Source organism: Empidonax traillii, unplaced genomic scaffold, assembly GCF_003031625.1.
Source record: "Empidonax traillii isolate 1590-97213 ecotype Southwest subspecies unplaced genomic scaffold, ASM303162v1 scaffold31:size1920502, whole genome shotgun sequence".
Taxonomy (NCBI): domain Eukaryota; kingdom Metazoa; phylum Chordata; class Aves; order Passeriformes; family Tyrannidae; genus Empidonax; species Empidonax traillii.
This window is the reverse complement of record NW_020955224.1, coordinates 606,420-629,274: the sequence shown is the minus strand read 5'-3', so window position 1 is coordinate 629,274 and position 22,855 is coordinate 606,420. Positions and strand designations below refer to the sequence as shown.

The following is a 22,855-nucleotide window of genomic DNA, read 5'->3' as shown; positions in this document are numbered from 1 at the left end:
TTGGAAAGGCAAACACCATAACCCCAAATGTCCACCCTTTAATCCTCCTTTCTTTGAGCTTTTACTGCTGAGCATGATGTTGTATGGCATGGATTTGGATCAGCTGTCCTGGATGTGTCCTCCCAGCCTCTTGTCCACAGCCAGCCTGCTTTTTGCAGGGCCAGGGTGGGAAAAAGCAAAAGCCTTGATGCTGTGCAAACACTGTCCATCAAGAGCCAAAACACTGGTGTGTTATCAACAGGTTTAGTTACAAATCCAGCACACAGCATGATAATGGCTGCCATGAAGAAAACTCCTATCTCAGCCAGACCCAGTACAAAATAACCCAGTACAAATAACAGCATTATTTGTGTTCAAATAATACATGCCTTGATCACGGGTATGTGTGTGAAAGAGGCCTGGAAAACAAATCTGGTGGCATTTTGAGATATCAGTGTTGTGACTGAATCTGTCTGTCCAGTACTTGCTTTTTGAGCCCTAGAGTGTTAGCCTGGTCTGTAGGATGAGGAAGGGTGAAGTTTTCCACAATCCCAGAGGTGGGGTTGTAATTACCTGGTAGGAGAGACGAGTAACTCAGTGCAAGATGAGAGTTACCTTGATTGTGCCCAGGCTTCCCCACTAACAGGAGATTAGCTCAGCTGGTTAAAGCATCATGCTAAAACACCAAGATTGTGGGTATGATTCCAGTATGGGCCATTCACTCAAGAGCTGGGCTCGATGATCCTTGTAGGTCCCTTCCAGTCCAGAATATGTGTGCTGTGACTTGGATCTACAAAACGTATGCACGTTTCCTCCTGCACATGTGCAAAATACCATGTGCTGGTCAGCTTTTCTTCCTTCATTGTACTGTGTTCTGTGGTTGTTTTACTTGGGAAACTTTGCATCCAGTAGTGCCTCAAGGATGGTTTGGGCTGCTTGGAAAACAGGTGCACCCAGTACTGCTGGCATTGTGGGAGTACGTCATGGGGGGATGCACCACTGCTTAGGAGATAAGAAAGAGCACCATCTGTTCTGGTTGCCCATGTCATTTATTACCCAGAAAAATAAATATTTTGAGATTGGGAGAGCAGTGAGACCTTTGGTAGTATGGATTACTGCATGATTAGGTCTGTACCTCATATAATCTTCAGTGACTTTGATCTGTTTAGTGGAAGCAGATAACACTTCTTTTGTAGCTGTAGCTTAACCTGTGGCTGTGAATCAACACCCTGGAATTCACTGCTTACCAGAGAGATAGTGCATGTGGAGTCCTGGTGTTTTGTCTCCTGGTCTTACTGTTGCTGTGCAGGATTACTCTCCAGCCCAGCTCCTTGGAATTGCAGGTTACAGCACTGCTTGCATAAGGTGAGCCTCAGGAAGAACATATTTCTGTTCATCATAGTCAACAAGTATGTGGAAGTCACAGACAGCTAGTGAGAATGAATAAACCTGAGTGCTTAGACAGGGTTGCAGAGCCTTAAACTCTGCTGGCAGTGGCTTCATCTAAATACGGCTTTGCTTCTCCCTGCTGTGGTGGCATGGTGGAGGGGGAGAGTGATTCTGTTCTTTCCTGAGAACTGTACTTTGAGAACCATGTCTGTGAGATTTCACCCCCTCCTTCTTCTAAACTCCATGGTTTGAGTTTACAGCGGGACCTCAGCCAGAGCACAGAGCTCTGAGTAGCACTTGTGACATGGTTTATAAAAACCAGATGTCCCAGACTGGCCTAGCCTATGATTCCTGGGTGGCATGCTGGGTTGAAGATGTTTAGGAGAAAACTCTTAAGTGTCAAGAGAAGATAACTCCATTGCAAGAGCCAGAATATTCTAATCAAACCGTTGTGCATTTGACTGTGTGGCTTAAAGTTAATTGCAAAAATGTATCTGTATGTGGCTTGGAAGTTTTTTTTCATTCTGACATGCCTCTTTTTCTTCTTGTTTTGAAGGACTAGCTGTTGGTCTTGGCATTGGGGCACTGGCAGAAGTTGCAAAGAAGAGCCTTAGACCTGAGGAACGCAGTGGTAAGCCCCTTTGATGTCCTCCTTTTTTTTTTTTTTTTTTTTTTTTTTTTTTTTTTTTTTTTTTTTTTTTTTTTTTTTAATCCCAGACAGAGTTTACCTGCATTTGCAAGATTCTATTTTTTTTTTACAGCTGGGATGGTGAGTCAGAATAATGGGTATGTGGGTAGTTTTAATTTTCAACATAATCCTTCTCCATCTCCAGTCTCCTCTCCCATCTAAGTGCACTCACTACACAGACAGAGGTCTGAGGTAAATGTGAATGAGTTTGTGCCAGCACAACTGGTACAGCTTTACTTCTCCACAACCACCCCTGAGTTTGAATACTATCTCTGTGCCCATTCTTGGATTGTCTTGACCTAAGGGTTTTTGAAAAGCTCTTCAGTGAAACCACATAGTTCTTTCAGTACAGAGCTGTAGATGAGCCCCTATGTCTGAAAACTTTGATAGTGGTTGCAGTCTGTTTGAAATTTAAGGATATTCTGCCTAGGAGGAACTTGGAGGATGGCTGCTCTCTTTAAGAGAGACAGAACACTTTATGTTCTTGTTAAATAGCAAATATCTGTTTCCAACATCTGTGTTTTGCTGCCTTCTGAAGGATTCTTGTAATGTCAAAAAGCTGTGCCATGCAAGTTGACCTGACCCTCTTTTCTTCTCAGCTTGTTTGAAGTTGGCGGTAAAATGTTCCTAAGTTATACCTAGCCATGTCATGTTGGCTTTCTTCTAAGATTATCTGTTGGTAAAATATGGTGGTACTGAGTGGTTGTGTGGGGGTGAATGGTTTTTAGGGCATGGAAAATACATGGTGTTCTTTTCTAGAAAACGTGAAGTTACCCTGAAGTTTACAGTTCCATTCCCTTGTTTCTTATGCAGGAAAAGCTCTGGTGGGACACTGCAAAATGTCAGGTTCCTTGTTACAGTTACTGCAGGCTGTTCGGTCTTCATCTGGTCTCTCTGGTTTGTCTGGTATGGTTGTGTGTTTAGATTACTGCCAGTGACCACAGGGAGCCAATGAAAGAAAGGTTTAAGTACCTGTAGTTAGAAGTAAAAATGAAGTCAATTTGTTCCTGGTTCAGAAGTGTTGCTTTGAGATAATGACAGCTGTTAGGTCCTTGTTTTTTCACTTTGTGGCCAGTAGTTGTTTACTCCAAAGCCAGTTTCTGCCTTTGCCCTGGTTGTCTTTGGGGATGGGAGAAGGATGGAGACAGAGTGTGAACATGTATTCCAGGGAGCACTGGGGTGGGTAAAAACTGAAAAAAATGTGGAGGGGGACAGTACCTTAAAATACCTACCAACTGAACAAACCCCCCCCCCCAAAAAAAAACAAAACAAACCAAACCAAACAAACAAACAAACAAAAAACCCACAAACAAACAAACAAACAAAAAAAACCACACCAAAAAACCCAAAGCAAAAGCCTACATCCCAGGAGATGAACCACATTCCCTGTGGGGGCGGACAGGGGTTAGGCAGGGATTGTGTGCCACCTGAGACACTACTGCTACAGGGAATACCAGAGGTATTGACAACCAGGCAATGCAGAGCAGCCCAGCAGAGAAAAAGGATCCTTGGCAAAGAGTTCTTGTTTCTCTCCATGACCTGAGGTATTTGAGGTGGGTGGGTTTCTTTGCTTTGATTTAAAAACACATTCAGGCAAACGTGGCCTATCCTATAGACAACCTTTGAAGGCTTTTTGCTTTCAGCATTTGCAGTGTTTGACAGGTTGTTGATACCTGTTGGAAGCTGGTGATTTGTGTTGCTTTTAAGAGGAAGAATTGCGCAACTGTTAGTATTTCTCTGCTTGCCAGGTTATTTTCTAATTGGGCACACCCCAAAGTGAAAACATGAGCTTGCAGAGCTATGACATTTGAAGGAATAACATGAGCTTTGTTTCTCTCCCTTATAGCATGAGAAGGATTATTTTTATTATTTTTTTATTTGAAGGCAACACTTTTTTTTTTTTCTTACAATATAGCAATTGCATCTTTACGCTTTTTTCTTTTTGCTAGGGAAACTATTATTTTCCTGTATAACTATAACTTTGTGCCAGAAGCCTGCTCTATGGTTTTGAGTCACGCTTTGGGAAGAGTGATTTTCTTGAACAAACCTTGATTACAGAATAAGGGCATGAGAACTGCCAACTTTGATGCTAGGCAGGGGAGTTAGAAAACGACTTGACTTTTATTTTTAGCTGCTTGTCTTTCATTCTTGCTTCCCCTCTTACTGTCAAGTCTGCTTAGATAAGATCTTGGAGCAGTCGTTATTTTGTGAAGGAGAACGATAGCAAATAGTGAGGTTGAGAATGGGCCAAGAGCAGCAATTATTGAGGTGAGGCAAAAGTATAAACTTCCACATTTGTGCTCTTAGAGCTTCTCAAGCCAAGGACACAGCAAGGTCTCTAGGTGACTCAGCTACAGCCTCTAGCTAGTGTCCTTGGATATGTTTTCCAAGGATTTTACAGTGGTGGGTAAGGAACCCTGGATGACAACTATCTCTATGGGCTCTGCTCCTGCAGAAATGCACACAATGTGAGTCCAGGATACCCTTTTCTTACTGTTCTTCTGACAATATCAGCCTTAGTTGTTCTTGGGGAAAGTCTCTTGAAGTAAGTACCTCTTTAAACATTTATTTAAAAATACCTCTGCATCCCTTTCATGATTTCAGCTTGAGGTGTTTGTGTCCAAGTTTGGTGGCTGTCAGCATCATAAGCTTGGGCTAAGACCTGTCTCTTTTGAGGATGACATATCATCCTGTTCTCTGGAAGCTGGTGGAGGATATAATTTCTCTCCCCACTGCTGCAATATTAATAGTAACTTCTTGGCACTTCAGACTTAAACAAGTGTGATGTGTATATGCCCAAAGGCATACCTAAGACTTTCACACTCTTGCTGGCATCCAGGACTAATGAGAAAGAGCTTTCTCTTGGTTGCCTTCCTCTTGTCTAGTCAGTATGAAATGTCTTCACACCTTTTAAATGAAGCTAGAGACACGAGTCCTTCAGTCCCAACCCCCAAGCCAGAAACTCCTGTGCTACACATGATCCTAGTAGCACAGCTTGTACTTCTTCTTTCCATTACTGTTACTGGAGGGACTGCAAATTCGTACTGTCCTGCACGTTTTTTAGTAACTGCGCTGGTGCTGATCTGTCTTTTCCTGCTCCATTTCCCTATCCATGTTTAGTAGCCATAGGGCCCTTGTCACTCTATTTTGAATTGTCTGTTTCCATAAACAATTCACTTCTTCAGGGACTTACCCTAGAACAAAAAAATGTTTGGTGCAAGAGTTTGTGATTTTCTTTCTTTTCCATCCAAACCTGATGGCCTGGATGTAAATTCTTTCCACTGCTAAAATCTTGTGAGTGGGTGCAGGGTTGTTTGGTTTTTTTGGTTTTGTGTCTGGTTTTTTGTTACAGGGTTAGGGGCTCTAATGCTGCCCTCTTTAAGTTTTGTAAGTGGTTTGACTTACCTTACTCTGTTAAAAAGACGATGGCTTACTTGATTCCAGTTGGAATTTTCCTGGTAGGCTGATGTACCTAATTAACAATAACCTCCTTGTTCCCTTGGTGACCTTGATGGCAGGCTCGGTATTTAGAGTGTGTATCTACAGTGCAAGGCTCACACAGGGTGAGAATGGGAAAGTAGAAAAAATTGCCAGGAATAAAAATAAGTGCCCAAATAAACAGCTGCTGTTACTAGTAAAGAGACTCTGGGTTAAAGGTCAAGTTTGTAACTTATTAATGACCTGTCCTGGGCTGTTGTGTTAGGCACTGCACAAATGCCAGGCCAGGCAGAGCCCCAGCGGGCTGGCACTTGGACTAGGTTTGAATTCAGAGTTATTTTCTTATGAAAAAGAATAATGCAATCTCCTTGAGTTATCAGTCCTAAGTGCTTAAGTTATGTTCTTGAGGCTTCTCGTGCCCCAAACTTTGCATGGCAGATGGTTCCTAAAAACAAATATCCACAAAGTCCAGTCGCTAGTTCTCCATTTGACAGTGGCAAAGAAGGTGGAAAAGGAGTGATGTAGCTGTGAGTTGCACACAGATTTGGAAAGGTTTGTGCTGATTCTGAATTTGGAAAGAGGAAAAACAGTGAGTTAAGCACTTGTGAGGGTGTCTGCCTGCCACCTCTGCTGGGGAAGAACTGACAGGCTCTAGGCACTGTGGCTGCAGCAGCCTTCTATTCTGAGGTCTCCATGTTGCCACAGTTCGTATGTAACTTCTCTTTGCCTTTTTTTTCTTTCCTTGATGAAATAGGTGAATCTAGCTGAAGATGGGGAAGAAATAATTTGAGGCATGGAAAGGTGCCAGCCATCTTTGCAAAAAATGTTAACTTACTGAAAATGGGCATATTTTTTCATGAATTTGTGGTGGATTTTATTGCCACTTCCTTCCACTCAGCCTTGTAAGCCTATGTCTGTTTTCTTTTTGCTTGCCATGTACATAGTTATGCTTTTGGCTCTTGCTTCCAGGTCACCTTGTTGTTCATGCCCCACTTGTAGCAAAGTACTGAAGAGTTGCTCATGTGCTGTTGGCTGCTTGGGGATCAGGTATTGCCCCTGGGGCTTGACTTCAATGAGAAGCATGCCGAGAGAAGAGGATTGGAGGTGCCTGTGTTTGGCTCTTTCTCTGATAAGACTCTTTTAAAATTGTCAGGGTTCACTGGCTTGTAGAGGTGACTTTAATCATTAACTAACTCTTTTATTCTGCTGCTGACTCCAAGGAGGATGTTTTTGTATGCACTGGTATGAAGGAAAGTAAAGCTTTGATTCAGTACTTTCCCTAGCTCCTGTGTGTCATCTCATGCAGAGATTTGCCTCAGCATTGCTAAGGACACAGCTTTCCTGATAGGGCAGTTAAGATGGGATCATTAAGAATCAGAGCTCTGTTAGATGCCTTCAACACTTCACACTCCAGAGACAGCTTTCAAAGCTGGGCAAAGCCAGATCCCTCTGCTCTGGGTGCTCTACCTGTTCAGTCTCTCAGACTCCTTACACCCAGGATCTAGAACAAAATGTGCTTTGAGGATTGCTGTGTGTGATGCAAGTGAATTCTGGACCCCTCCTGCTTCTCTGCCTCTTGTTCTCTAGAGCAGCATGGTTGTCCTGTGTACTACTGGTGTTTTTATTTCTCTCTCCTTTTCATGTACATTATTGACTTAGGACAGGGATTTGTACAGATAGATGTTCCACATGCAGTGCCATCTTGTTGCTATCCCACAAAACGGGAAAGAGAGGAGGGCTGAAGGGCAGGGCTTGGCACCTCTGTACACTGCTAGTGGAGAGTTCTGTGGAATCACTTTTTTAGGGGAAATCTGTAAGCAATCTGGCTATTTGCAGGGACTGAAGGGTGTCTGTCAGATCAGTAACATGTTTGGCACCTCAAGAAAGTGATACCAAGTTGTGTGAGTTACCAGAGTTTAGAAGGGACCAGTTCTGTCTGGCTCTGTTACTTCTCCTGTCCTCTGGCCAGTCTAAGCTTCCTCTGTGTACCTTCCTGAGAGCTACCTGGAGATGGAGAGAGTCTCTGACTGCTCTAGTCAGTACATGACATACCAGTAATTTCCATCTGCCTGAGATCTTCAGGGCTGTTTTCATCTCCTGTGCCTTACTGGGCCTAATTGTTATATATGGGGGCTTCAGCTGTTCTGTCCTTAGTACCCTTTCCTCTGAAGTGCTGAAAACAGTGATGTAGCTGCAAGATCAGTGTACTAGCTGTGGGCTTTGCAGCCCATCTGCAAAGCCTGACCTTCCTCCTGTTTGGCTCTTCATCATTAGGAGTTGATCTGCAGTACCAAGAGAAGTGGTTGGCAGGTGGCTGACTGCCCCCTCTGTCCCTGCTCTATCAGGCATTGCCCTGGAGAAGTAGCTCTGTGTTGCTTCTCCCAAGGAGACCACAAAATGGAATCAGGGTCTCCTTCCCTCTCCCTTAACAAAAATTTAAAAAAAAAGTGGAGGGGAAGTGCTTCTTATGCCGCATAAACCTCACGTCACATACTTGAAATTGTGGCACTGGTGTCTAGATGGCTGCAGTGACCACTCTGAGCCTGTCAGACAGCAGGCTTTACTCATTCTTGGGGACAGGAATGTGTGTGTTCGAGTATGTATATTATGCCTGTTTTGTTCTGTGCAAGCTTTCACCCTAAGAAATGCCAGCATATTCCTGGTCTGTGCCAGTGTGCTGCCAAAGCTTTTGAGGATTCTCCCTTGCTGTGGGTCACTCCTACCGCCCTTTTGTGCCTGTGCTACAGGCCATGATGTGGGACTCAGGACACCTTTACATAGTCTTTTAGGCTGAGCTAGCTGGTACAGTGAGCTCAAGCACCAACATCTGCACAGGATCCTGGATAGTTGCAGCACAGACATTCTTAGAAGCCATGACTTGCTGCTCTTGGACCTCAAGCCAACAATGTCAGAGTTGTCACAAGATGTGTACAGCTTCAGTCCGTGCCCTTGGGTGGCTGTGAAGGCACTCAGTGTAGTCCTGGTTTTATTTCTCTGGGGAAGGGCAAATTTCCTTCTGAATGTGGCCTAACACCATGAAGTGGGCTTGCCAAGATGAGGGTGTTCTTCATTCATGCTCTTCCTCTCCTTGCCCTCAGGAAAGAAAGCAGTGATGGATTCCAGCCCGTTCCTGTCAGAAGCCAATGCAGAAAGAATCGTGAGGACCTTGTGCAAGGTCCGGGGAGCGGCACTGAAGCTGGGACAGATGTTAAGCATTCAAGGTAAGTGTTAGCACAGGTCCTCAGCTATCCTTAGTACTGCCAGCTGTGATACATGATCTGCCATAAGTCAGTGTCAAATGAATATGGAGAGCTGGACAAGTGGCTTTCTTACGTGAGAGCAGTGATGGATATATATTTGAGTTCCGTCTAATCCCAATATGAAGTAACTAAAATTATTTCCCCAGTGTCCCTGTTGTGTCAGGTACATAGCTGCGGTTGGTTGAGAACAAGGTGATGCTGTGTGAATTTTGGTGTCTGTGTTACAAGCAGTTGTTGAGAAGCATAGCTTTGTCTTTACTCACTCTACTCACAGGTGTCCTGCTAGAAGGGAGGAGGATGATAAGAATGTGATCCTGTTTCTTTGTTCACCAGAAGTGGTCAAAGTTATACCACAGTGCTCTCCCATCATAGCAACCTGGCTACCTGTTTGTGGTTTACATGCTTTGTGGGCACTGAAGCTTTATTGGAAAAGCCAGTACAGCTGATAATCTTGCCAGGTGTAAAACACTTGTTTTCATCTTGAGGAGACTTCAAACTGGTATTTACCCCATTGGGCTCTGAAGTTGGTGACCACAGGTGAAGGAGTTAGTGATGTCAGTGTCTGCGCTGAACTGTTAGGTTGCTCCTGGGAGATGGCAGGTGTGCTTAATTCAGACCTTATCTGTACTTTTCCAGTTTGCCTTCCTGCCCAACTTGATAGGGAAAGGAAGAACCAGTCAAAAATAGCTGTAAGACTTGCCTGGAATAGCTTTCAAGATGTCACTGAAATTGAATCAGTGAGTGTTTGAAGTACTTGGTTTGCTTGGTTTGTGCTTCTACTTGAATTTTTGTAGGTGTTCCCTGGTGAGGCTGGATCTAGTGTATTAAGTAACTTGGGCTCGCCAATAAAGCAAGACCAGCTCCCTATTCCAGAGAGCCCTTATTGTGGCATTTCATTTGCTAATCACTTGGTTTAGGTGTGTGCCAGGCTGATGGACACTTGAACAAAGCTATGTGGGAGGCATCAGCTGCTGTGTCAAAGGCTGCCACCTACTTGCTGTTTTCTCACCCTCTAGAAACTACCAGGTGCCAAAGACTGATGGCTAACAGTGCAGATCCAGGAGGAGCTCATGTGCTCCTTGCTTTCCAGTGTCTCTGGTATGTGGCTGAGTGAGCCATGCCTGGAAATCAGCTCTGAAATTAAACTTGTCTGCCATGGGCGGAATTAATTTCAGATTCTTAGGACACTACTGAGTTGCTCCTGGTGCGTACCCAAGCCTGGTCACAGCTACCCTAGGCTTGGATGCGAGTGCAGAGGGAGTAGCTGTGAAAGGCTGGCTCTGAGTAGAAATGCCCTGGGGTTTTGTTATTTGCCCGCTGTCTCCTAATGTTTCTGAGCTCTGGCAGGAGTGTCAAATACTTGCTGATTGATTCCACTTTGGTGTCAAGAACAGACTTTTCACCAACCTCAGTGGTTGTACCCAGCCCTCGTTTAACTCTTGTGCCCAGTGTGTGGAGCACTGCTGTGCCTGGTGAGAACACAAGCCCCTGGTAGTCTTGCTGAGGGACAGCTTTGGTGAAATAAATTGAACACCATCAACAGTGCAGAGTATCCATTTCTTGGGCTGGCTGTTCGGACAGGAGGGTTTCATGCAGTTCCTGCCACTTCATGGGCTTCTCTGTGGTGGCCTGGTGAGTTTGAATTCACTGCTTCTATCAACAGGACTGGGTGTTAATTGAGTGCAGAGGCCCCCTGCAGCTGAGCACAAGTCACAAAGCAGTGTCCTTAAAACCCCTGATTGTTTGCTTGGGGGAGTCAGTGGATTCGTTAGAGATCCACATCCCTGAACGTCATGAACAGAAAAGATGCCAAAGGCCCCAGATCATCCTGTCTGGTGTGTGTGCTCTGGGAGATGTTGGAAAGGCAGCTGCATTTGCCAGGTGAGAATGCCCTGCCTTGACTCTTGCTTCGTGTTTCGTTCCAGTAAGGCCTCATCAGTTTACCACAAAGACGTATAACCTTATTCATCAGCGTGTTGTAAGCCTTGGTTTGTCAGAGTTGTTTCCGCAACATGACTGATTTTTTGACGTCGCTGCTGAGTTTCTGTACAGCCAACCTGGACTTGCAGGTTTCTTGGCTGTTTGGTGGTGTGCTTGTGAACAAAATGATGGTGGTCAAGCAGCCCCAGTTAAGAGTGCCTTTTCAAACTAGGGGTTGAAGTCCCATGTGAGGCTTTTGGATGTCATCAATAAGCAGAATAACAGAAGTTGATCCTAGATGCTTCTTGCAGGCCCTGATACCTCTATAACAAACAGCTTCTAGGAGCCTGAGTCACTCTTAGTGAGGCCCATTCTCTTCTGCCCAGTCACCTTCGGACATGCAGGTTGCATGCAGGTTACAGCATGACAGTTAATACTTTCACAAACCAATGAGAACGGTTTTTATAGTGTTCAGAGGGTTGGCAGTGATGCACCATCAGTGACAGAGCAAGTGTTTCTTTTGGTGTTTGGAATGCAAACGCAAATGCCATGTCTCACCTCCTTGGAGGTTTATAGTGTCACAACAGGAGCTGTACTCACTGTTCCTGCGAGGCCTGCTGACCTCTGACTTGCAGTGGTGGAACAGGAGCTCCTCTTAAAAGCCTCTGTTGGTTCCGCAGTGGGGATTTTTTAGTACTTTTAAATGCTGCAGTGGCTTCAGTGGGAATTTCTAAACAATGCTGAGTGTTAATGTGATGTGTCTGCATTATGTATCTTTTTCTATCCATTCCTTTCCACTCGTCTTCCCAGGACAGTACTCTTAAGGTCACTGTTTGTTTCTTGTTTCCGGGATAGGCTTATGGTTGTTCATGCATCTGTAAATGGAGAGGAATGATAGATTTTTATTTGAATGTCACAAGCGCAGTGTGCAGGTTGAGTTCTCAGGATTAAGGCAAGTTCCCTGGACTCTTCCAGTTGAGAGAGCAGCAGATAAATCTAATTCCTCCATAATCCTTTATGAAGTGGAAAGTTTTCCAGAACGGGTAGCTTTTTTCTGAGCTGCTGTAGAAGCCTTTGCTCAAGCAGATGACTAATCTTTCAAGATGCCCCTACCCCTCCTCTTTCTTATGAGTGTAAATGTTTACTCCTTCTGACACTTAAAATTTTTGGCTCGGCTGTGTTTTCTTCTGCCCACTTGTAGCTGCTCTTCATTTGGGTAGTTGTTTACAGTAGCAGATGCTGAATCCTGATCTCTCCAAGAGTTCAGTACTTGCGTAAGTGCACAGCTTTCTGGAGAAGCTGCTGCTCCTTAAAGTGAACTGGATTAAACTACATGAGAAACCTTGGAGCATTGGGATGACTCTCCAGGGGATTCCATCTGTGACCTGTGTTTCCATGACACAGCAGCCTCTCCTAGAGCTGAATGCTGTACTGCTGCCAGCAAGAAGATGGGCTGGTGGGTGACAGAGGCTTGTGCAGAGCACTCTGCTTTTGGGTTTGTGCAACCTCCACTACACTATAAGCCTCTGTGCTGTGCAGAGCTGCCTACTGCTCTTGGCAGTGCTGCTGGACTAAGCAGGCTTGATTTTAAAGCCTAAGAAGTTTCTCAGCATGCTTTCTAGCATATTCGTACTTTGTCTTTCTCTTTGTAATTGGGAGGGGGTGCACAAAAAACTCTCTCCTGCTGCAGGACGGTGGCTTAGGAGTTGTTTGGGTAATACACAATATTGGGTAATAATTTGGGTAATAATACACTCCTTTTTGAAAGAGTGCAAAGGAAGGAGGAGCTTTTTTTGCTACTTGTGCACAGGACTCGTTTGGCTCATTTCTAAAGGTGTGATGCCTTAGGAGGAGCACCTCGGGTGCTGTTTCTGGGTATGGAGAGTTTCTAAACTAGAATTTCTTCCAAAACCTTCGCTAGGGTGTGCTTGGGGGCAGGACAGCCAGACTTGTCCAAATGCAGGTGCATGTTTCTTTGTGTGCTGAAGAGCTGGAGAATGCAATGCCTGCACTGACTGTTTGTGCTTTTCCCTTGGCAGATGATGCCTTCATCAACCCCCATCTCCAGAGGATTTTTGAGCGTGTACGTCAAAGTGCTGACTTCATGCCAATAAAGCAGATGATGGTGAGGAATATTCCTTACTGCTTATCAGGGGAGAAGGGACAATGACAGAATAAATGTCACCAATGACATACCCTAGTAAGAGAGGTGAATGGGGATTTTTAAGAGTATTCTTTCAATAATGTTGCATATTTTCAGTTGTGGGTAGCACCCGATTCCTTCTCTCAGTTATGTGCTACCTTTTCTCTCCAAAACATTGAAGCTCAGCTCTAGACAGAGGGAAAAATGTGGGAGTTTATGTCCTGAGACTAATGCCGATGGAACAGGATATTGCACACAAATATAATTATAGAGTCTTGTTGACTGTAGCCTCCTCTTCTGTTTCCTCTTGTCTTTCAAGCCACTGTCTACAAATGCCTACATCCCATTTTAGAAACAGACTTACAAGTCGTAGTCTGATGGAAAATTAACAGTAACTTTATCCTTATTGTTTTGCTTAAATGTAAGCCACCATCAAGAAGAGCCAGAATAAAGCAAACTAAGTTGCTTTCCCCAATGTACATGTTCTCTCTCTACTTCCCTCTCTAAATTAAGATGTGAAGGGTACTGCAAAAGGAATTGCCAGCATTACTTATCTTCTGAGAGACACTGAGCAGCGCCAGAACTTAAATATGGCAGTCTGGCAAGGTGGCAAAAAAGCTGTTAAAGCAGGCTGTGATGTTTAATTGTCAATATTGCTTTAGAGAGTTATTCTTGCATGCCTGGATTGCTTCTGTTCAGCTTGGCAGCATGATGATAGAGGAGAAATAGCTAACTCCTTGCTCATTTACTGGAAGATAACAAGTGGCACCAAAAAGGGGATGTTTGTATTGCTAAGGCAGTGGTGTCTGTGTTCAAGAGCTCTGTCCTTTATGCCAGAGATCTGATTGGCATCTGTTTCATGCTGGGAAGCATTGCTGGCTAGACCACTTCCTTGCCTTGGTGTGCAGTGATGAGGCAGGGAGGATGATCTAGAAAGCAGGGTATAGGTACTCAGAACTAACGTAGGCTGTGTGAGTCACCTTAGAGGAACGTGATTTCCAATAGTAAAAGTCTTAAATTTTTGCTTCCCGTACCCTGATTTTTTTTTTTTTATCTGTAGAAAACTCTGAACAACGATCTTGGCCCCAACTGGAGGGATAAACTGGAGTCCTTTGAAGAACGTCCCTTTGCTGCTGCTTCAATTGGTCAGGTTCACTTGGCACGCTTGAAAAATGGGAAAGAAGTTGCCATGAAAATTCAGGTGGGCTTTACAGACCAGCCTTGTCTCTTTTTTGTGCCCATAGAAGGGCAGGGGAGATGCCTGTGTACTGCTGGACAAAATAAACATTTTAATGCAAATGAAAATGTGGGTCCACCAATACCTTACCTAGTGCAAGCAGATGGGAAAGACAGGAAAGATTTTGCAGCTTGAGACACTCTCTGAGTCCTGATGAGCAAGAGACATCTCGCAAGTGTGTCACTGCAGCATGGGGATAATGGTGGTGAGGGACTGCTTACATTTTTAGGGCTGTATGTGAGGGTCCTACCTGCTCCGTAGGTCAGTCCTCTTTCTGGGATGTGCACGTGCCACAAGTCCCTTTCTGGCCACAGCCCAAAGGTTAAGGAAGCTTTAAGTGGCATGCAGGCACTGACTGTTGAGCAGTGGCAGTCTGACAATGCAGGAGGATATACACTAAAGCTGGCAGCAACTTCGGGGGGCTGTTTCCAACGAAAATAAATTCTAGAGCTAAAACTCATTGTACAGCATGGTTTATAATCCAAGGGGGTGAGGTCCCTTGCTGACTTGAGCAGTATCCCAGGCAAAGTTGGTCATTTAGTGGTTTGGTTTCTTTTTGTAAAGTGGGGAGACTTTAGAAACAGTATGAATGAGTACTGGTGTCTTCTCAAGCTATTTGTGTCCAAAGTGCTCTCTGAAGTTAGGCCAAGGTAATAGCAGCAGAAACTGAACCCTCTGGCATCAGCAGACATTCCTCTTCGCAGGAATGGAGGCTCATTTCCTTCTTGACAGATAAAGTGAGAACAGGAGGAGGCACTTTTGCCAGGAGTGGCTCAGCCTCACTGCCCTGCTGCTGTGAATGGAGCAGTGGGGCTGTCAGCGGGGCTGCTGTGGTGGGGAAATGACTGAGTGCTGTAGCTGTTGTGGGATCTGTGTCTGAGAACCTGCCACGTGCTGGAAGAGTTCCTGTAGGAGGATCTGAACGAGCCATTCTGTTTGCAAGGAGCTGCATCTTAGCCTGTCTCTCTGTCCCGTGGTTCAGATGCTGGGCTTTAAATAAGCTTTTAGAGGAGATGTGTGGCATAGGTGTGCCCTGGCTCATTGCCAGGCTGCAGGTGGCTGTGGTGTGGGGGTCAGTGGATCAACTGGAAGGTGTTTTTTTTTCTTGCCCTGTACAACCAGGTCATCTGGTCTCACTACCTCTCTGTCCCATTCTGTCCCACAGTACCCCGGAGTTGCCCAGAGCATCACCAGTGACGTTAACAACCTGATGACTGTGCTGAGCATGAGCAATATTCTCCCTGAAGGTAAAAAGATAGAGAGCCTGGCAGGCTTTGTGTTCCCACTGGTGCAGTTTGAGTTCTGCCAACCCATTTCAAGCAGTGTGTTGTATGTGTGCCTCCAGAGACTGGAGGGGAGGAAACAGCCTCAAGGAAACGGAGGAAAGGACTTAAGAATTACTAACTCTGCCCAGGAGCGGATTTCCTGCAGAAAGCAGGGGAGGCAGTGGATGTAGGCAGAGGGTACAGGGCCAACTTGGGGAGCCATGTTCTGCTCCCCTCTCCTGCTGCAGAGCTGTTGCTGCCTTTGCTGGGCATGTGCCTTATACAGTGTCCACCTGGTGGGGTGGGGAGTGCACCTTTGGTGTTTTTCCCAGTCACGCATGTGCACACACTTGCCAGAGTAACGTGGCACTATAGCAAAGGACCCATAGGGATTATGGCAGAGCATAATGTGCCTGGGAGTACTCACTTTTGTTGCCTTTCTAGGCATGAAGCGTGGGCAGTGTTCAGGTTAGGTAGTCTTCCTTTATCCCTGTTATTTTCTCGTATGTTTGGCAGAACTCATACTTCTCCAATTTTCTTGTAACCCTCCATGCCTGCTATTTGCCGCTCTTCCTAGTTGTTCTCTGCTCTTTCCAGTCACAATTGTGGAGAACTGTCAGACTTGGAACTTACTCAGTGTCCCAGCACATGGATAAGTCTCTTTTCCCACAGGGAATGCAGGACTTAACTTTTCCACATACCTGCCTGCAGCAGCTGTAAATCTTAGTGGGACTGTACAAATGCTGCTTTAAAATCAGGCTGAGTGCTGACAAAATCTGGGTCTGTTCTCTCTGGTGGCTGGGCAGGGTCCTGCAGAGGCTGCTGCAGCCCCAGCTGTCTATCCCAAGAGGTAGATTCGTTTTCCAGCTCGAGAGTAAGAAGACTGGACTTGGCAACTCAGGCCCTGGCTATGTGCTGCTGCTGCTGCAGTTTGCTGTATTAGTCATGCTGTTTCTGCCTGGCAGTGCCTGCTCCCAGTTGTAGGCAGATACGGTTTTGAGTCTTTTCTTGTTGCTTTTGCCCAGGCTGGTGTTTGGGTGCTTCTCCTCTTTGGTGTATGCCTCTGCACAGTAGCATGAACAGGACAGCTTGGGCTGTGGGGTGGGAGCTGGGGGAGGATGGAGCTCTGCTGCACAAGGACAGTGGTGTGGACATACCTTGACTTAGGAGCAGCTGTGTAGTCTTGGCCTGGGATCACTGCAGAACCTGTATTTAGTTGGAAATATGCTTTGGCTCTTTGGGGCTTCTTGTACTCTTCAGCTCAAAGCTGGTTGGATAGCAGTTGCTCCTCAGGTGCAGCTCTGGAAAGCATAGCCTGAGGGGGTCCTTTTCTCTAAGTCTGTTCTCTCTTCTCCTGTTTGACCTTCAGGTTTGTTCCCTGAGCACTTGATCAAAGTCGTGAGCAGAGAGTTGGCCCTGGAGTGTGACTACCTGAGAGAAGCTGCCTGTGCAAGGAAATTCCAGTATGTTCACACCATTGCTTTCAACCCCCCTGTCTGTGTGTGAGAAATGCAGCAGGGGTTGCTTAACTTCAGGGATGGTGGGGAGATGACTGTGCCCTGCCATGTTGCTCAGGAGAAGGGTGCGTGTTTGTTCCAGGCTGTCCCCTGGAATTACCACCTTGTCTGAGCCAGGCATGTACTCAGTCAACTGAAATGTGATAGCATATCCTCTCTCCTCCAGTGCAAGCCTGTCTGTTTTGCCACATATGAAGGTGCTGCAGTAACTCCTGAGGATGTGTTGCAATGCTGTTGTGTGCACTTCTGCCAGCCTGTTGTGAACTTCTCCCATCCTTCAGAAAAACCTAGGAGGTTTTTCAGTTCAGTTCTTACAGTAACTGCCACCACTAGTACTGCCTGCTCCCTTAGCTTGCCATAGCAGTGGGGTCTGGATTGTTTTTATGTGGTGGCTGGATGACAGAGAGCTGCTGGAGGCTGGGCACCCTTCCTGTCCTGCTGCAGAACTGCCCCTGTGGCATCGCTTCCCTTGGCAAAGCCCATTTCTTCCATGTGTGTAGTCTGGCCCTGAAGCCAAGTGGGGTGAACAAAAGAGCCCAATGCCCCTTGATGTACCAGCCTGGAGCCCTCCTAACATCCCTGCCCTGGCAGGAGACATGACCTCAGGAGCTGGCAGCAGCTGCAAGTCACTGGCATGTTTTCTGCTGACTTAATCCCTGCTGTAACTGCTGAGGAAAACACATCCTGGCAGCCTCATCCAGGGTGTGGGGAGAGGCTGGTGAAGGGCTGGGTGAGGTGTTGCCGAGAGATCTGTCTGCTCTCAGGGCCCCTAACTGTTTCTTCTCCTTTCTCTATCCCTAGGGAGCTGCTGAAGGACGACCCCTTTTTCTATGTCCCAAGAGTAGTAGATGAGCTGTGCAGCAAGCATGTCCTGACCACAGAGCTGGTATCTGGCTTTCCCTTGGATCAAGCTGTAGGGCTGAGCCAGGAGATTCGAAATGAGGTAATGTGGGCAGGTTATGCTTTTGCCCTCGCTCAGAGCAGCAAACTTGGCCTGCCTGGGGACTGGCACACCAAGGGGACACTGTGGCAGGGCAAAGCAGGGCTGGAGTCAGGGACCATCTGGAGCCTCTAGGAAGACTGCTTTTTAGGGACTGTGGCAGTGACACTGGGGTCTCTCCAAGCTAGTCTGGACCTTGCAGCACCAGCATTCAGCAGGGAGGGATTGGAGGGGGTGAATGGCAAGGGTAGCTGAAGGGGAGGTAGTTTAGCTGTGTAATGCCCTGTTTCTGAAGACCTTTAGTTTGGGAAGGATTGTCAGAAAGGAGAAAGGGGTCTTGTGCAGCTGCTCTTTTGGGCAGGAGTGCAGAATCATCTCAGTGCAAGCACTTGGGTGTCACCTCCCCCTGCAGGACTGACCTGCGCTGCCCAGGGCTGCTGGGAAAGTACCTCCAGTAAACAGGAGGGGGGGATGTGGGCATGGGTAGGCGTTGGTGCTGAATATAGCAAGGGATTGGAGGGCTGTGGGACAAGCAGCTGTTCTAGAAGCAGAAATAACTGTCCTGGTATTTGGTGTGTGTGTGTTTCTTTGTGTGAGCTGTCCGCTGTTAGCAGGTCAGTGGGGAAGAGGGCGGAGTATTGTTTGATAAACAGATCTCAGTGTCCCATTAGATTTGAAGCTATGCCAGAACTGGCTGCCTGTTCTTGGGGACTGTCCCCTCCGATGAGCTGTATCATTAGGACTGATTTTAAAAGGCTTTGAGGTGGGCTGTTGCTGCAGGACCAGTCCTTCTTTCCTATAAGCAACTGGGCCTGGCTGCCCCTCTGCCTTCTGACCCAAATTGCAGTGTCCTGGAGCAGGCTCTGGCTTGCATATGGTGCCCTCTTCCTCTCTTGGATATGATGTTTCACTCAGCTTTGCAGAAGCTGAAGAAGGGCAGAATGAGACTGGCAATTCTGCTGAGCAGGCTCCAGCATAACTGTTGTCCAGAAAAGCTCTGCTGTGGTATGTAATTCAGCAGTGGGCTCCTCAAGGACTGCTACTCTTGCTTCCCATGCCAGTCAATCCCGAGGTGTAGGTTTGCTGCTCCTCCCTCAAGCTGGGTCAGTGCTGAGCCCAGCAGAAGACTTGGCTGAGGTCTGTATATCATGCAAGATTCCCCTTCTTGCAACAACCAAGTGCACAGTCAATGCTGGGAAGTTAAAAGGCAGGGCCAGGACACGTGCAGTTGGATCAGTACTGGAGCCTGCTGTTCTCAGCTGTCAGGTTCAGGGTGCCACGTTCTCTGGAGGCACATCCAGGAGCTGATACAAACTACAGCTCGAGCTGATGTGAAACTTGCATGGCATCTGTGCTGGGTGCTAAGGGTGTCCCATGGCAGGTGTGGGCTGGGAGTTGCTGAGAGGTGCTCCTTCAGCACTCTGCAGGAGTTCTGCAGCATAGAGCAGATTGTTCTGGCAGTGTGGTGATGTGATCCCTGTTGTGAGTTATATGTGTGAGTTGGGCTTGCTGCCCTTCTGACTTGTTTCTTTCTTTCCTTCCTTTTCAAGATCTGTCACAACATCCTTGTCCTGTGTCTGCGGGAGGTGTTTGAATTCCGGTACATGCAGACTGACCCAAACTGGTCCAACTTCTTCTATGACCCACAGTTGCACAGGGTAAGCCCAAGCAGCCGCAGTTCTGCCTGTACAAGGGCTGTTTTTCACCAGCTTTTGATTATTCTCCATTCCCAGAATTTAATGAGCCCTTACAGAGATTCTCTCAGATTCCTGTCCTTGAGGCATAGGCAGATAGGACAGGGAAACCTGCCCTTTGCTACTTGCCTTGGCTACTTCCTTAGCCTCAGGGTTTGTTTTGAAGGTGGCCAGTGGGAAGTTGCAGCTGGCAGGACTCTACCAGGACACACCTGAGCCCAGAACTCTTCAGTTGAATGCTTTTGTCTTGTGCTGTGCTGGAAGGGTAGCAATTGCGGATGTCCTGCTTGTTGGTTTGGCTGCCTCTTTGTGCCCCGCAGGGCAGAAGGAATTGTTTGTTCATTCCTGAGGTCTCTATTGGAAAGTGCTGGGAAAAGGTTCTGTGCTGTTCTGTCCCTGGACAGAAAGCCGGAGCGGAGTTACGAGTGGAGCAGGTGTGACAGTGTGGGCATTGGCCATTCCTTAGCCATGTGGCAGCACACTGTCCAGGCTGCAGTCAGGGAATAAAGGAGTCAGGGGCAGCTGAGCTGCAGAGGAAAGTGCTGGGAAAGCTGGCTGGGAAAGCCAGCTGAGTTTCCTTAACACAGCAGGAACATTCTAAAGGCCAGGCTCTGCCAGAGTGGCTGACTGGTATGATGGGTTTGTCCATTTTCAGGTGGCCCTGCTGGACTTCGGAGCAACACGAGGGTTTAACGAGAAGTTCACAGATCTCTACATAGAGGTGAGGACTTGCACTTTGTCTTAGAGTGCTGCACCTGATTTTGCAGATACTCTTATCTGTTAGCTGTATCGCTTTGTACTCAAATCCACTTTGGGTGTGGAGAGAACAGGGCTGGAGGGAAGAGAGATCTTGCTTCCTGTTTCATCCCTTACCGTTGCTGTCTGCATGTCTGCTGCAAGCTGCTGGCTCTCTGGGTTTGGGTGTTCACACTGCATGACAAACGTGGACTGCAGTGTTGCTTACTGTGAGACTCAGGCAGCAGGGTGTACCAGAGCACTCAGAATTCTGTGATTTTTTTATGAGGCTTTGCAGGAATTGCTTGCTCTGTTCCCTGCCCCTTCCTGTGATTTCTAGCTTGCTTACAGACACACATATTGATGTGAAGTCATATGTGCTTCCTTTGTGATCACCATGTTCTGCACTTGACAGTCGAGCTGCCAGGGCCCGCTGTCACCTGAAGTGTCTCACACTTGGCTCTGCTATTTCACTGGGGAAGGGGCTGACTGATTTGTGAAGCTTTTTTGCTGTCCCTTACACTCTCTGGGCTGTGTAGCCCTACTGGGAAGAGCCATCAGCTGTATCTTTTTGCCAATAGCTCTTCACCTGGCCAACATGCAGGCCCCTGAAGATGAGGGCAGAGGCAAGAGTGGGCAGCATGTGTTAATGTGCGCCTGTGGCCTGTGTAGTAGTCCTGTACTCAAAATGTTTTTCAGTCATCTCCTAGCTCACCTGAAAGTATTCCTCCAATTCAGGTAATCAAGGCAGCTGCTGACAGGGACAGAGAGAGAGTACTGAAGAAGTCCATTGAAATGAAATTCCTCACTGGCTATGAAATCAAGGTATGGAGCAGAAGGATCTGATTTTAGTGTTGGCCACAGATAAGGTTGTTGTGGGTCTGTGAACTTCCCCAGATTTCTTGATATGGTAAAAGCCCTGCTGATAAGGATGAAAGAGGATAAAAATTATTTGGCTTTTTGTCTCACTTCCTTTTGAGAGCAGGAAGAGTAATGAGGATACAGGTAGCCCCAAACCCATTGTCCTTCCTTTTTTTCCCCAGCAAGACCCTGCAGGTGATGACAACTCCTGACATTTCATGACTGGGTAGATGGTCTCCTGGAAGGTTTAACTGCTCGAAACTGGGGGCTGGAGGTTACCTTTGGTGTGGGCATGGCTAGTTATTTCTCTGAACTGCTACTGATAGCATTACCATTTCTTTTCCTCCCTGGTGGGTAATGATGTTATTTATGCCTCTTTCCTTTTGGGCAGGAAATGGAAGATGCCCACTTAAATGCTGTCCTGATTCTGGGAGAGGCTTTTGCATCTGATGAACCTTTTGATTTTGGCAACCAAAGCACCACTGAAAAGATCCACGGTTTAATCCCAGTCATGCTGAAGCATCGGCTTGTCCCCCCGCCAGCGGAGACCTACTCTCTTCATCGGAAGATGGGGGGCTCCTTCCTGATCTGCACCAAACTGAAGGCCAAAATTGCCTGCAAAAACATGTTCCAAGAGGCATATAACAAATACTGGAGCAGCAGGGGCAAGAAGCCAGAGGAGTAGGAATGAACTAACACGCCTTGTTCTGAGGGCCCGGCTCAGCTGAGCCTTGCAGAGAGCGTTGTAGCCTCCCAAGTGTTGCACCCCAGCTCTCCATCCTCTGAGATGCAGCAGCCTGTGCCCTGGAAGCCAAGTGTGCGTTTCACGAGGACAAAGCTGTTCTTTCGTGCTGTGTCTGTCCTACACTGACTGCCAGTACAGCCCGCAGCTTGCAGGAAACTCTTTGAGTGCTTCTGTGCTCTTTCAAGGCACCAGCTGACTACCTTGAATGCATTTTTAAAATTGTGATGGTGGCTGCATATTCATAGGGCTTTATAATAAGCAGGGGAAGGAGGACAAGAGCAGAATTTGATATTGAAACCTATTTGTAATTCTCCACAAATTGTTTTTTAAAAAACTTCCCTCTTTCAAGCTGAGGTGGAATTTAAGTAGATTTCATACTGTGAATTATAGATTGAAATACTAAGGTGTTCCCTACCACAGACACATCCAGCACCTCCCCCCCATTTTTGTAAATCAAGTGGTGGCAGTTCTAAGAACCCTCCTGGATTTTACTGACATAGATTTAATGCAAGGGGTATGTGTGTTTAAGTAGGACGAAGTTTTATGTTTTCTGCCTCTTTTTGGCTTGCAAGCTAAGCATAGGAAATATTTTAAAAATCCAAGAATTAAGTGCCAGTCTCTTTTAAGCACACACACTTACACACTCTCACAACCCATCTCAGTTCTGGGAGTCAAACATGTATCCAACAGAGCTATATCTGAGCACAGTCAGTGGGATTCTTCACTGTCTGGTAGGTATCAGCTTTCCTGAGGGCAAGTTAGATAAGCTACAGCTGACACCAACTGCTTGCTGGACTCCTAACCAAGAACCTCATCTGTCTTTGTTTCCCTGTAATGCAGAACTTACGGCAAGGCAGACGAACGTGTTGTCTCTCTCATGAGCAGTTCCAGCTTTAGCTGAAATGTCACACACTTAAAACCAGACGCACAGTTTTAAACTATTGGAGTCAAGCTAGGAAATTTACTTCCTTAGGTTTTTGTACAAAGCCTGTACCTGTACGACTTCCCAGTGTCAATAAACAAGTGCTTGTGCGGTGGCCTCCT

The 22,855-nt window shown here is 46.5% G+C and overlaps 1 protein-coding gene across 4 annotated transcripts in view; it reads left to right on the top strand.

Annotated features, from left to right (window-relative positions):
* COQ8A (coenzyme Q8A) overlaps nt 1-22,855 on the top strand; it is a 43,795-nt gene extending 20,940 nt beyond the window's left edge. For all 4 annotated transcript variants that reach the window (XM_027911256.1, XM_027911263.1, XM_027911278.1 and 1 more), the window contains exons 5-15: nt 1,925-1,999; nt 8,593-8,715; nt 12,714-12,799; nt 13,878-14,018; nt 15,220-15,301; nt 16,689-16,782; nt 17,638-17,779; nt 19,327-19,434; nt 20,126-20,191; nt 20,944-21,030; nt 21,458-22,855. In XM_027911256.1, coding sequence (XP_027767057.1) covers nt 1,925-1,999; nt 8,593-8,715; nt 12,714-12,799; nt 13,878-14,018; nt 15,220-15,301; nt 16,689-16,782; nt 17,638-17,779; nt 19,327-19,434; nt 20,126-20,191; nt 20,944-21,030; nt 21,458-21,751 — 1,298 coding nt within the window. In that variant the 3' untranslated portion in view covers nt 21,752-22,855. The remainder of the gene's footprint in view (nt 1-1,924; nt 2,000-8,592; nt 8,716-12,713; nt 12,800-13,877; nt 14,019-15,219; nt 15,302-16,688; nt 16,783-17,637; nt 17,780-19,326; nt 19,435-20,125; nt 20,192-20,943; nt 21,031-21,457) is intronic.